At 35.1% G+C, this 16,079-nt stretch overlaps 1 protein-coding gene across 1 annotated transcript in view; it reads left to right on the forward strand.

The window, feature by feature from the left end:
- Positions 1–16,079, forward strand: part of EPHA6 (EPH receptor A6) — a 959,528-nt gene that overhangs the window by 637,634 nt on the left and 305,815 nt on the right. Inside the window, exon 7 of the mRNA XM_052649809.1 lies at positions 11,054–11,216. Coding sequence (XP_052505769.1) covers positions 11,054–11,216 — 163 coding nt within the window. The remainder of the gene's footprint in view (positions 1–11,053; positions 11,217–16,079) is intronic.

Raw genomic sequence — 16,079 nt, forward strand, 5'->3', positions numbered from 1 at the left:
AGAATTTTTAAAAAGACCTCTCACAGCATCTGCAGAATTACTTCAAGGCATAAGACTATCATTGCCCTATTTTAAATGAACTACCTATTTATAATAGTTCCTAAAAGAAAGAAATACTGCTAAACACATCTGCTGGACCTGTAAAAGAGTTTTATATTATATATTATAATATATATATATCTAAATATATAAATTTGTATATAAATATATATTTTTGTATTTTTCTTACAATAAGCTTAACCCTTTGAGATGGTATAATCATCTCAGTTCTCATAGACTAACTACAATTAGGACTCCATTGGTCTCATTCTAGCACCAGTATTTTGTAAAGGTCACATTGTAATAACTTAGCCATTTTTCCCTAAAAGTAAATTTAAGTGCTATTTCAAACAATTAATTATCTGCTTATAAGTTAACTGTTTTCTGAAAATCAGCTTGAATGCTTAACTCTTGATCAATATACTTCTCCCATCAGGTGTACTTTGCTACTATCTCTACTACTGCTCAACATTTAATGTTCAAGGAATGCATTTTAATTTTCATTTTAGGTGAACATTAGACGGAATATAAGAAAAAAGTCATGAATGGTTTTAAAAGTGATTTAGAGTTATCTCCTGTTTTGGATTACTGGAGTAATCAAGAGTTGATTATAGTAAATTATAGCTGTGGTATACTAAATGATACTTCTCCAAAAGTGCAGTCAGAAAGTAATTGTGTACTTAGAATATCCAGTTCTATATTTTTTTACTCACACTTAATTTGTAATTTTGTCATAGCAGTTGCCAATTTTTACTTAAAAAGTAAAAAAGAAATACACCTTACCCACTAACAGTACACCCTACCAACCAGCTTGTTAACTCTTTTTCCTTCCAAGTTAAGAATTCCATCTTGTATACTTAAACGAAAGTAAGAAAACAACTCTTTTGGTTACCAGCAAAAATACCCAACTCTGATGATTACTTAAGGATGTCAAAATGTCTAATCCAAGGCAGAGTAGAATGTTCTAGACTCAGGAGTGCAGCAATCAGAAAAACTGAGGTTATTCAATATAATTCTCTCTCCGCTATCTTCTCATTATGAATTAAATATCATTGGAGAAGAAATCCATAAGCATTTATGCTTTCTTTTATATTTGAGGCAATCATCTTTGTTGGACACCAGCCCTATTTTCCCCTGACTGTGGGGCTAGCTTAGATCTAGTCTTCAGATAATCAGTGTGAGCTGGAAGCCACCCCAATTTGCAGTTCCACATTGGAGCACAATTCTAGTAGCCCAGTTCCCAATGACATGTAACCAGAGCTGCACCATATGTTAAATGATGGCTAGGTATTCCCTTGCAGATATCAATCAATAGATATGCATTAATATTAAACACTATCTATGCATCCAACACTCCTTTGCTTTTTTATTTTATTTTGTTGTTTGAAGGAACTGATATCATGCTTTTGAGGCTATTGCCGCCTACTTAGGGGTATATATTGGCAAACATTGAAATAAGAGGAAAGAACCAGATAGTATAAAATTATTCTGTCATTCTTTGAATCATTTCTTGAAAATTATGTAGCAAAAGAAAAAAAACGTTTAATTCCCTCATGCCACCCCGTGATCTGTTTGTTTGAAAACTGAGATTATCTTAAATAATATATATTAAAGAGTAAAGTGAAGTGAAAGTTGCTCAGTCATGTTTGACTCTTTGTGACCCCCATGGACTATAGCCTACCAGGCTCCTCTATCCATGGAATTCTCCAGGCAAGTATACGGATTGCATTGCCATTTCCTTCTCCAGGAGATCTTCCCAACCCAGGGATCAAACCCAGGCTTTCCTCATTACAGGATGATTCTCTTCTGTCTGAGCCACCGAAGAGTAATAGACTTAAAGTACGAACTATTTTAAATGGATGATATTAAGATACATATATATCTAATCTTTGTATATGACCCATGCAGAAAAAGATGCAAAAGAAGAGATGAATAAGTATAAAATAAAAAATAAATGAAACTGAATCAAGAAAAGTGTATTTAATTTATAAAATAAAAATCCAGTGTTTTTGAAGACTGATAAAGTAAGCAAGCTTGACAGGAAGGAGGAAAATGATATTTATGAAAGAGATTTTCAATGATAAGTCAAGCCTAATTGTAAATTTAGATCTATAAATATAATGGATAATTTTCTGTTGATTAACAAAAATGAATAGGAAGAATATCTAAATATAGGATAAAATCATTTTAAAACATGGCCAAATATCTGTCCCTGAAATGATCTATCTCAATTGAGGTTTCAAGGAACAGATAATTACCATGTAATATCAATTATTCCAGAACATTAAAAAATGAAAAAGTTTCATAATATATTCTCTTAAATATAACCTAACTCAAATAGTATAACCAAATATTGATAATAAAAAGGAAAAAATAAGAAAACTGTAGGCCAAGATCATTTAAAGAGAGGTATAAAAATTCTGTTTGAAATATTTTCAAATTGAATCAAAGACTGCAATAAAAATTTTAGGATTATATTATAACCTGATGCTAACAAGTAGGGATTATTTTAGGAATGCAAAGATAGTTATTCACAAGTATATACTACATTAAGGTGAAAAATGTATAATTACTTTTGCAAATACAGATAAATTGTTTATAATATTTAATACTCATTTTGCATTTTAAAAGCATAATACAAACAAAATTATAGTGTAAGAAAAAAAGAAAAGTTCTCACCTACATACCTATTAAAAACCTAAATCAAACATAATTATATTTAACAGTTATGCATTAACAACTAATCCATTCAAGAAAAAAAGAAAACCAGGCTACTGCTTTTACTGCTGCTATGTGGTATTCTACAAAAGATCTCTGCATTGTAATAAGACAAAATAAATAAAGGACTTGCTTTTTTATACAGCAAGCACTTATAGATTTCCTCATATAGGTCTTGCATATTTCTTGTCATAAACTATAAGGTTTTTATTGCTATGGTAAATGGAATATTTTAAAATACAACTTTACTGGGCATTGCTAGTGTATAAGAAAGTAACTGATAATTGTATGTTGGCTAACTAATTGACTTATTAGTTCTAAATGTTTTCAGTTAATCTTCTATGTATTTCTAGGTAGACAGTCATAATTAGCAGGGAGAAAATAATGGCTTATTACAGCTCAGTCATTAGGAGAGTCATTTTCCACATATTAAAAAGAAATGTTGTTTTTAAAGTTTAGTAAGACAATTAACTTAGACTTTAGGAAGAGCCTGTGTACCATATGGTTTGCCTAGAGTAGAATAAGATTCTCTCTCTAAAGAGCTCTTAAAAAAGAAATAGATTAATACTTCTTTGGAATTAATCAAATAAACTGATACAAGAATGAAAATGGATGACTTTTTGGAACTATAAGCTCTTTTATAATTATGTCTATCTTACAGACACAATATAACTTCAGTTCCTGGACTCTCACAGCTCATTCTGATGCTCTATTTTATAAATCCTGTGATTGGTGTGCACTGGGAGTTGGTGACTCTCAAAGAACATTAAAAGATCTCATTCTAATTAAATTCAAAAATAAACTGAAGAACCAAGCACAATGCCCATGTATTAATTTTAGGGAAGCTGTCCTTTCCAGAAACTAATATCTTTGTTTCAACTTCAACAACAGGTGGGAATCCACATTAGTAATCAGGAAATTACAACATCAAAGTAAAAATATGAAAAATCTTAAGAAATCTTTCAGCCAGGGTACGATAAGTACCTACCCCCACATAGGATTCATTCTTGTAATAATGACCTTTAAAAGCCACCAAATTCAGTATCCCTCTTCTTTGGAAAATAATTATTAAACTCTGACAGGATCTAGTATACAAGCTTTCCTTTAACTGGAGGTCATGTGAAATAACTTCTTTTAATTCAAGTAAAATATTTTCAGATTTGTTTATACCATTGTTTAGACAACAAGATTCTTTGATAACCTTTCAAACTTTAAGTTTCTAGGCTATGCAGTTCTTGCTTTGTCAGGAAAAATATTCTGTTGCAGATCATGTTCTAAATGTGGTTTTGATTTGTTTAGTTTTGAGAAGATTATTGTGGAGGCATTTCAACAGTCTTCTATCATGAATTTGTTGATGGATTGTGTGTGTGTGAGAGAGAGAGAGAGAAAGACAGAGAGACAGAGATGCGGAGTGAAAAAGACACAAAAATGAGAAGAGACAAACGACAAAAAGTAATTAAGCTAGGAGTCCCCAACCCTCAAGCCAAAAACCGCTGCTGGTCCCTGACCTGTTAGAAAGCAGGCCACACAGCCCGAGGTGAGCAGTGGGTTAGCAAGCAAAGCTTCATCTACATTGGCAGCCGCTCTCCATCACTCACATTACTGCCTGAAGATCAGCAGTGGCATTAGATTATTATACTATTAGATTGTCATAAAAGCACAGATTCTGCTATGAATTGCACATGTGAGGGATCTAGGTTGCACACTCCATCCCCTACACCTAAGTCCGAAGAAAAATTGTCCTCCATGAAACCAGTCCCAGGTGCCAAAGAGGTTGGAGACCACTGACTTAGAGGACCCTAGCAGAGCTATTAATATCTACTTTTTTTTTAATTTTCTTAGGAATCTATCACTTCAGTCTTCTATCCAGCAGAACAGGAACCTTACCATTGGCTTAATTAGGACATTGCTATTAAAAAATAATGATTGTGGTAGTAGAATGCTAATTTTTTAATACTACTTTTCCCTATTCCTGATGACTGAAACTTGGCATGACTTTAAAGGATAAAGAAAAACCCAACAGTGCTTTAATCTGTCCTCTTAGTGCTGTTCTGTGTATAAAGCCATGCAGGGTACCATCATACATCAAAAATTCTAGAAGAATCTCCTGGACGTTATCAAGCAAATTCTATTCCCAGCCCCAAATAGGAATAATATGCTTTGAAAGATTGGGTGAATTATTAATATAAGCCCCTTGGAGTTTCATGAAATCTGTCCCTATGACATAATATCAAAATAGAAAAAAAAAAAGCAGAATGATTAGATGTGTTAACCTTAATAGAAAATAACTTTATCTTTGACATTACTACTTGAAATTTTCAATGTTGAGAATTCTTGCTGCCACTGAGGAACTTTTATTTAAAAGTATTCTAATGCCGTCAAATCATTACTATCTTTCACAGTTCAGTTCAGTTCAGCCACTCAGTCGTGTCCGACTCTTTGTGACCCCATGGACTGCAGCACACCAGGCCTCCCTGTCCATCACCAATTCCAGGAGTTCATAGTTTGAATGTCCTCTTTCATGTCCTCTTTCACAGTCCATCATAAATCTAAAGTTATTTCTAGTGATTCGATAATCAAGAATGTAAAGTGTGTAAAAATAACCTTGGCTCAAAGTCTAATTTATAAACATTTTTGTGCTACGTGTATCTGCCTGACTTGGGGATATTAAAAAATCACAACTTTAACAGAAGCTGCTGACTAGTTACGTGACTTGCTTTAGTAAGTGACTTATTCTTTCTGGACCTGTTCCATCATATGCTAAGTGAGACCAAAAATATTACTAGTTCTTCTTGCCATAAGATTATTATGAGTATTACATAAAGAATGTGTGTGAAAATACCTTGAAAATTGTAAAGCATTGCACAAATCATGGTTGTTACCTTATGACTGCTGGTATATATGTAGATCTATATGTCTGTAGCAAAATCTCTACAACATAACTCTTAACCACATGTATAATCAAATTGGAGAAGGCAATGGCACCCCACTTCGCTACTCTTGCCTGGAAAATCCCATGGAGGGAAGAGCCTGGTAGGCTGCAGTCCAGGGGGTCGCGAAGAGTCAGACAACTGAGCGACTTCACTTTCACTTTTCACTTTCATGCATTGCAGAAGGAAATGGCAACCCACTCCAGTGTTCTTGCCTGGAGAATCCCAGGGACGGGGAGCCTGGTAGGCTGCTGTCTATGGGGTCGAACAGAGTCAGACACGACTGAAGCGACTTAGCAGCAGCAGCAGCATAATCAAATTAGTTAAAAATTTAAGAAAAAAAATCTTATAGAAATCCATTTAGACCCAAAGACTTTATGTGTATGAGTGTATGTGTGTGTGTCATCAGCCAAATACTTTAAGAGAAAGCAAACCAATTAAAAATTGACCACTTTATGGGCCTATTGAATCTACTTCCATAAGTGGGACTGGGAAACCCAAGAGTAAGATGAGGCATGATGCGAAGCAGTCACAGCAGAGGAGAGCAGGCTTATATTTCTGACATAAAAATTACAGAGTATCATTGCTTAGGTAGAACTTTGATAATTATGTAAGCCAAATCTACTATAGTGCCTTAGAACCTTACCCTAGTGAGCATTCAATAAGCGTCAGTGGAATTAATGAATTTTCTGTATGAGCAAATGAATATCCTGGAGGTGACTTCCCAAGGTACATAATAGAAGCAGAACCCAAACTGAACCCAGGACAGGAGAATTCCATTCCAACCCAGAATTATTTACATGCAGCCTTCTGTTGATACAGATCACATTACCTTTGGTTACAGAAAGATACAGCCATAGTGACTAGACAGCTGAGCCTATTTTCTTTTCACTAAATTAGGTTTCAAATTGAATGCTAAGAGGGTCCAGACTCTAGTAAGAACATCCTTGTTAATGACCATGAAAAGCTGACTTGTATAATAGATAAAGCTTAGAGCATTTGAGGTACATGAAAGATTCAATGTGATGATAAGATTAGACTCCCAGGAAAACTAGATTCTCAGAAGCTGGAAAGGGGCAATCTTGAGTCTAAGCTGCAGGATCTGCCCTTGAGAAGAGGACCTTAAATAAATGTCTACATCTCTAGAGAATAATAGATGTATATTCTGTTTGACAGTAAATGCCCTAGTTCTGGACTTTGTTTCTAGTATATGTGAATAACAATATATAAACTAGAAATTGTATATACATTTATTTTAGGAAATGATATACATATCATTACATTAAGTGCATTGCTACTAAATGTTTTGTCCCACAACTGATAGTGTTAGTCATGCTCATCCAAGGGCAAATAGTACAAAAACTGTTTCATGTTCAGCCAATAAGCATTCGTACAAAAGACTGCCAGCATTATCTCACCACAGTCCAGTGTGCTTTGCAACCCATGGGGTTATGCCTTTGGAGCTTCATTTAATGTCATTTATTTACTGCCTGACAACCTGTTTTGACCCTTAAAAGTATGCAAATAATAACCTTGGTTTGGCCACAAAAACTAAAAACTAGTATATTTATGGAAAATAGTAAATGCTTAGAACTGGTTAATAATATATCATGAGAACTTATAAAGTACAGTAGTGCAATATTTAGAAATTTGTAGACTTACACTGTATTTGAAAATATATACTGACAACTAGTGAGTTAAGCATGAAATGTAAGAAGTTAGAAGACAACATAATAAATACAAAGAAAGAAGAATGAAAATAATTTATATTAAGATAAGATATTAAATGAAATAGAAAGCAAAGAGCGATAGAGAGATAAAGCCAAAAATTGGTTCAAGCCTCTGGAAAACTTGATCAAGACAGCAAGTACTAAAATTGAATAATATTAAGATGAGAAGAATTTACTATGGATTTAGCAAGGATGAAGAGCTTGTAAGATAGTATTATGAACACTAGAATATATTAGCTAGCAAAGTTGAAGACATAAGTATCATACAAATAGCAATTCCATATTGTACAAACTCTAGAAAAACTCTCATACATCCACTATTCAGGCATGTTCACAACCGAGCCCTCCTGGATCTGTGGCAAAGCACCGCCTCTACCTGCTCACTTTGAACTGGAGTTGCTGTGCCACAGAAAGGGAATTGAGCAAAATTACTCTGGGACAGTAGTGCCCTATGCTTGTCATGGACAAGTGCTGACTTGGTTTCCCAAGAGCTTGGAAACACCAGGAGGAGAGAGGGCTGTGATGCCCTGGAAGGAGGAACTCTCGTGATTGCTCTCTGTGCTCCCTTCCTTGGCATGCTCAGAGGAAGCAAGATGTGGGGCAGGGCAGCAGCCCTGTGATGCTGTGATTCAGGCAGAGGATCCATGTGAGCATACTTCCTACTTAGTGATTTTTATTCCAGGGATGTAGTTATAGACATACTTCTGTGTAACTGTAAATATGCTAAAACCTATTTGCAAAAGCAGTCCTTTGCTCCTGGTAACTTTACTGAGTAATAAATTACTATTAAGTTATGTTTTTATGGAGTCTTCCCAGGGCTTCCCTCATAGCTCAGTTGTTAAAGAATCCACCTGCAATGCAGGAGACCCTGGTTTGATCCCTGGGTTGGGAAGATCCGCTGGAGAAGGGATAGGCTACCCACTCCAGTGTTCCTGGGCTTCCCTTGTGGCTCAGCTGGTAAAGAATTAGCCTACAATGCGGGAGACCTGGGTTCGATCCCTGGGTTGGGAAGATCCCCTGGAGAAGGGAATGGCTACCCACTCCAGTATCCTGGCCTGGAGAATTCCATGGGCTACAGCCCATGGGGTCGCAAAGAGTCGGACATGACTGAGTGACCTTCACTTCACTATGTTTTTGTATTATTATGGGGCCATTCTAAGTAAATTTTTCAATCTGTATCTGTATCCTCTCTCCCTAAGGATAAGACTAAATTCCTTTTTCAGAGATTTAAAATCCTCTCAATCATAATTACTTACTGGGAAATGCCACTCAGAATACACCGTAACTCTTATGTTGCAGAAAATTCTTTGAAAGGTGAAATAGTCTCCTCTTCAAGAATGAACGGTCATCCAAAAGTTTTTCCAAACTTCTACCAGAAACAGGATCTTCTCTTCCAGTAGCGCATGCTCAGTTGCTCAGTCATGTCCTACTCTTTGCCACCCGTGGACTGTATGTAGCCCACCAGGCTCCTCTGTCCTTGGATTTCCCAGGCAAGAATACTGGAGTGGGTTGCCATTTCCTGCTCCAGGTGATCTTCCTGACCCAGGGACTGAACCCACATCTCTTGCATCTCCTGCATTTGCAGGTGGATTCTTTACCATTGTGCCACCGGGAAAACTGTTTTTCTCCACAGTATGGGAGTTAAGCCCCATAATTATTAAGATCTTGATCTTAGAAAACTTCTTCTTTAAGGTCTTAGCAGATTATTTCTGCCATTGATGATTTTATAGATTTTATTTTCTTGGATTTTTAGCAGGCAGATATTTATTTACTTTCTAATCTAGAAGTGATCTAGGGATAAATAAAAGTTGCAGTTTATCTGTTTTGTCCTTTTACTTAAAGTGTTGCTATTGTTAATTCATTTATCTTTGTATAGTTCCATTTGGAGTTAGATGACGAATGCGGTTCCTCAGCTAGAAAGAGGATAACCATGTAGCATGTAAAGTTCTTTCAAATATGGACATAAAGTTTAAAAATGACTTTTCAGATAAGGAATTTTTCCAAAAGTAGCATAAGGGAAATTATTTTCATAGTTACAAATCTTGTAGCGTCACTGGCCAATAAATGCAGTTTGATACATTCTGTATGCAGATTTTTATAACTTTGTTTGTTAATCTGGAAGGTCTCCTGGACAACAGATGTTTTCAGGCAAAGGCTAAATGGGATCTTGATGGAACATCAAGACAGATCAAATATAAGCATCAAATGAGTGATTTAATTAATGATCTTGAAAGTTATTTATATCTCTGAGAATCTCTAGATATATTAAAATGAGAATAGTAGAGAAGTAGTTCAAGGACCTGGTGGCCTAATTTGACCTATGAATTTAGAAGAGTTGTTCATATTTTTTTTTTCAGCTACCCTGTTCAATTCAGTTCAGTTCAGTTACTCAGTCGTGTCCGACTGTTTGCAACCCCATGAATCGCAGCACACCAGGCCTCCCTGTCCATCACCAACTCCCAGAGTTCACTCAAACTCATGTCCATCGAGTCAGTGATGCCATCCAGTCATCTCATCCTCTGCCATCCCCTTTTCCTCCTGCCCCCGATCCCTCCCAGCATCAGAGTCTTTTCCAATGAGTCAACTCTTCGCATGAGGTGGCCAAAGTACTGGAGTTTCAGCTTTAGCATGTTAGAACACCATAAAGTTATTGAACAGTAACACTATACAAAAGCAGAATTGAGTTTAATGTGTTCCCAGCACCAGCATATCATGGACAGTCTCTTAAAAGCACAAGTAAATTGTTCTCAGGTTGTAGACAAGACAAACCGCTTATGAGACCCTGAGTGACTAGGGCGTTCCGTTAGGTGTGGTTCCTGTTAGTGAGGAGAGAGAGTCAGGTAGCTGCGGGTGACCAGGAACCAAGCCTCCAGTCCTGCCTGATTTCTCAGGTGTGCTGTCTTTTGTACTGTTCTCTGTCTTTGATGCTCCCTCGTGGACAGATTGTGTAAAATCTGCCTCAGAATCATTATGTATCTTGTACATCTTTGCAAAATAAACTGTGGTACTTTTTCAGAAGAGTATATTCTCCCTCAAAAGAAAATTTTCAACATTTTATGTCTTAAGTTGCATTAATTCAGTGTTACTACTGGGGCATCACTGAGTTTCAGAACAGTGCATTTGATTTGGTATAAAAGATTTCAAACTTTAAAAAACAATTAATTTATTTTTCCTTTTACCCACAGGTCTACCCACGGATAGCGCCGGCATTTTGGCACTACCTGCGGGTAGAAGTGAGTAGCGGGTACTTGAATTCTCCCACCCTTGCTCCTTGCACTCTGCTGGTGTGGTCTGACCTAATGTGCCCATTTGTTTAAGATGCAGTTGCCATCTGTGTACACGTGCTCTCACGTCACCACCGTTCCTTAGAGTTGGGTCAGAAATCCAAATCGCCAAAAATACAAATGCAGTTTATATAAGATAACCATCATTCTCAATAAATTTCCAAATCAAGACCATATCATATGCATCATAATTGATAAATAACTAAATGCCAGATTATGGAAAACCATGCTTGTACCACTTTTTAATCAATATTTTTGATAGAGCATAATTCCTCAGCTTAATTTTACAATGTCTCCAGGTAAAAGTAGAATAACTGCTTCATTCCCTTTCTCTTCTTTTCCTTGTCCCCAGGAGCATGAGCAACTCACCTATTCCTCCACGAGGTCCAAGGCCCCCAGTGTCATCATCACAGGTCTCAAGCCAGCCACCAAGTACATTTTTCATATCAGAGTGAGGACTGCAGCAGGATACAGTGGCTACAGTCAGAAGTTTGAATTTGAAACAGGAGATGAAAGTAAGTTTCATACAAAACTGTAAAGTAAGTTGTTAATTTAAGTGTGGTTTCAGTCTGTCCTGGTAGCTGAAAATCTAATGTCCCAAATTTTGAATAGTCTCATTAAGCAGAATTCTATTCATGTAAATACTCATAGTCATTTCAGTTAATGTGTCGGGGCTATCGTTAAATATTTCTATGAAATGCCTTGCTCTATCACAATTGTAATGTAGCCCAAATATGTCTCTTTATGCAGAATTCATCACGCAGACCATAACATAGTGAGTCTCAATGGATGGTGTTTGCCTAACTGTTCACCAATCTCGGCATCATAACATGATACTAATGAATACTTAGAAGAGAGTAAAGCCATGAGCAAATGATTTTAGCAGTTCAAAATTCTTCAGCTTTGGCTTGTTCAATTCAGTTCAGTTCAGTCACTCAGTTGTGTCCAACTCTTTGCGACCTCATGGACCGCAGATGCCAGGCCTCCCTGTCCATCACCAACTCCCTTATATTAGATCAATAAAAACAGTGGTCAAGAGGCAAACTCCACTGAAATGCACTTAAGTTCAAATATAGGTGCATGGGCTTGATTAGAAACTCAATTTCATAGCCTCAATATATTAAAAACCAAAATGAGAGATAAGGAGAGTAAGGTGTTCCAAAGTCATGTAACATGGCATTAAATGTCATGTTCATTCTAAACCCAGCTCCACCATTGATTTTTTTTTTTATTATTTTAGAAATCTGTCACATTGCTATCTTTGTAAGGATTATATACATAGTTTTTGCTATATACTTAGGCAGCAGAGGTGGCTCAGATGGTAAAGTGTCTGCCTGCAATGCGGGAGACCCAGGTTTGATTCCTGGGTTGGGAAGATCCCCTGGAGAAGGAAATGGCAATCCACTCCAGCACTCTTGCCTGGAAAATCCCATGGACGGAGGAGCCTGATAGGCTACAGTCCATGGGGTTGCAGAGAGTCGGACACAACTGAGCGACTTCACTTTTCAGTGGAAAAATATCTAACTATTTAAAACATTGTTAAAATACCTATATTTGTATAAGAATTCAATAATAGCAAATTATTATAAAAACTCTTATGTAAGATTTATAAAAATTCTATAATGATAATAATAGCTACCATTTGTTGAGTCTCATAAGTGCCAAAAATGATGTGCAGTATTTTACATGTGTTATCTTATTTAAACATTTCAACATCCAATAAGACCAGTATTATTTTCCTAACTTTACTTACGAGAAGTCAGAAGCCTAGAGAAATTGAGCAGTTTGCCCAGATTCACGTGGCTGGTAAGAAAGCTAAGCTAGAATTAGAAACTGAAGGATATTTTCTTCCAAGGCCTGTACTCTTAACTACTCCAGCATCCTGCCAAGTCCTTTTGTTTGATCATAAAATGCTAATGGTAAGGCCACTAATTAGATCACAGTTGCCCCAGTTTTATCACTCCCGAAAAGTGAGTACTTTACACAAATTATCTTTTTAATTCTGACAAGATTATAACTCATTTTAGAAACTAAAGTAGCGTTATCCAAATCTGATAATCAATAAGTGGAGGTGCAGGATTAAACCCTTAGATGCACCCGACAGCTGCAGACAGCAAAAGTCATGTTCTGAATTGCTGACTTGTAAATGTCACGAAAGTGACTTTTTTCTACCCTTGAAGAGACATAGTGTTTGAGACGAGTCTGGAAAAATATGTTCGTGTAAACCTGGATTTTGGGTGCATATAGAGTGACTCCCAAGTCAATTTACAGCCTGAAGAAAAATCATTTAAAGGATCATTTTTTATCTGGTTAGCTTTAAATTGCATTTTCAAAGCATGCTGTTTATATCTAGAAGGTTTCAGTGAATTATGTCATAGTAGAGTATGGGTAGGTTTACTATAAATTTAGGAATATAATGATATGAATCCCAACTGACAGCATCAGTCTTTTTCTCTATACACTCTCCTAGGGCATCTTTATAGCTTTGGTTTTTCTTTAGTACTCTCTGAACTATTGTAATGTCAACTTTCTTTTTAAGTTCTCTCTTGCGTATTCTGTTTAATTAACTGACTTCATAGTGCTTAGATATGGGGTGTGAAGTGGGGAGGTGAAATTACTCTCTCATTTGATACAGGTTCACATTTTTTGAAGTAAGTAAAATAAAGTAGTTTACAATGTAATCCTCTTTGGGCATATCTATTTTACTTTGTTCAACATTTAGTTTACTAAAAACTAACGAGACAGTAATATAAAATAAGAAATAATTCCTTGCAAAATCATAATGTTCTGAATTAATTACTTGTGCTCTACAAACACAGTACTAGAGCTATCACCGTGACTCCTCTTGCTGTTTTAGACCAGTGATTGGATTTTTTTCTGGAGTCAGAATATACGAGTGAAAACTGACCAGCATGTTGAAATTTTATGACTGGTGACACTATAAAAAGAGCCTCCCTGAACTATAGCTATTAGGATCCCCTTTTCCTAAGTCTATAGAGCAATCTCAGTATATATGTGGTACAGGAAGAGAGAGAGAATTGATTGATGGATCTATGGATAAGTAGGTAGAAAGTCAGTCATATTTAGTTACAAAGGAAAGCCTTTTATGTTTGGATACTAACATTCCATATGTCTGCAGGTCTCTCTTAGGACTAATAACATATAGCTAAATATTTTAAATAATATTTTCACTAAGAACATTTATTGAATGGTTATTATGTACATACAGGTCTTTTTATTAGGCACTGTAATTGAACCCCCTCCATTTTTTTGGAAAAAGATTTAACAAATTACAATAAAATACAGAATCGGTAGTAAGAAATAAGAGCATATGAACACACACACACATATCCTACACAGTTAGTCAAGTACAGGCCTTTTTGGCTTATATGGATAAAACAACAGAAAATTTTATCTGCCTCATATTTGTTTTTATTTCTGAGCTCATTTTTCTGGAGAAAAATGTGCTTCTCTCAACAAAGAAAATAAAACTGAAAGAAAAGAAACAACAAAGAAAATAAAATTGAAAAGTTATTTACATAGCCCATAATGTTATCCAAATTCTTACAAACTGCTTGACAAACCATATTTGATTTGATATTAATAAAATCTGTGAAAATCATACCTACATTGTTAAAAATAAATAATTTAATGATAAGGAAATAAAGCATTTGTTTTTATTTAAAACACCACCAATATTTTTCTGATATTAAACGTATTTTACAAAAACAGAAAGTACTTTTCTAGGTTCATTTTTGAAACCAAAATAAGATATATCCTGCTATATTGCAGTCAAATTAAACATTTTACTTATATACTATAAGAGAGCTTGTGAAGCTGTCAAAAGGTAGGAGAACCCATAGCTTGGAGCCAATTTTTGAAAGAATACTGGGACTTGACATGTAATTTACCTCTTCCATTGCCTTAACAGTTATTCAGACGATCCAGGAGACTTAATACACAGTCAGCATATAAACAATTCGATTCTTTTCCCCTAAAAGATTAATTATACATTAAATTTTAACAAAATGTAAATTTAGGTTTTCCACTATAAGCTACCTGAAGCACTTTTACAACACAAAAGCCATATCTGTCAATATTTTACACTATTATTTACCAAAAGTAGTAATGATGGGCTAGATTTATATCACTTAAATAACCACATAAAAATCATTATGATCAGCATTAACTAACCCAAGTATAAATTATTGAATCGTGGGGTTTCAAATTAGAACCTTCTGTCTTACATGTTTATACAAAAAGTGTTACATAGATACAAATGAATAAATTTAATAGCTTAGTTATTTGGAAAACATCCATAAAATTTAGCTATTTTACGATGTTTTCATATTTAAGCAATTTGATTAGCTTTAACAATTTATGGATGGGAAATGATCCTGAAAATTAAGGTGCAAGATGTGTTTCTGATTTCTTCCTTAATCTATTTTTCATGCCCTCATTTGACTAATTTTTGTACTCAACTTTCTATACACTTAAAAACTACAAATCATTAGATATATTCTACTGAGCAATATGTGAATTTCTCAACAAATATTCAAGTCTTCTTTTCATCTAATCCAAATTGACATCGTTTCTGTCCTATCTCCCTCTAGTTCACATACACCCTGGGAAAATATATAAATTCTTCATACATGAAATTTTCTGACTGTTCATCATATCTAAGCTGCATCTGTGAGTTCCAACTGTAATATTCAGAAACCTATCACATTCAAAATGGTCAGTCCACTCACATACTACCCCACCTAAAGTGTTTTTGACCAGTCCAGTGAGAAATAATCACTCTTTCCTCAGACTTTCTATGATATTTTATTGTGTGAGGGCTTAATTCTTCACTAAGTTGTTAACTCCTTGATGTCAAGAACTGTAACATGTGTATCTTTGAGTCTCATAAAGTATCTTATACATAATTTCTAATATACATTTAATTAAATATATGAAGAATGTATAATTTCAAAATATGGAAGAATAGCATGTTGTCTGCCAGTCAAAAAGAAAAGAATCAAATATTTTTCTTTCCCACAGTAAGCAATACTACTTGCTATATTTTGGATAATAAGCTGTAACTGATTTGAATGGTGTAGAAATATGATGTATGCCTTTTTAGTTACAAATTAATTGTTAGTTCTAAAGTTTGGAGGCATTTGAAGTAGAGTAAAATGACTTTTTTGTTCTTAAATAGATTTTCCTCTTTAAACACCTTTAAAAAAAAAATCTCTATTATGTTTGATTCAGTCTATTTGTTGAAACCCAACCTGGACTACTTTAATTACCAAGGGTGAAATTAGCTACATCATTATTAACAGGCACTAGAAATTTGGGGGTGATTATTAATGGTAAAGCATGAAGCAGAAAGAGGA

Source organism: Budorcas taxicolor, chromosome 1, assembly GCF_023091745.1.
Source record: "Budorcas taxicolor isolate Tak-1 chromosome 1, Takin1.1, whole genome shotgun sequence".
Lineage (NCBI taxonomy): Eukaryota > Metazoa > Chordata > Mammalia > Artiodactyla > Bovidae > Budorcas > Budorcas taxicolor.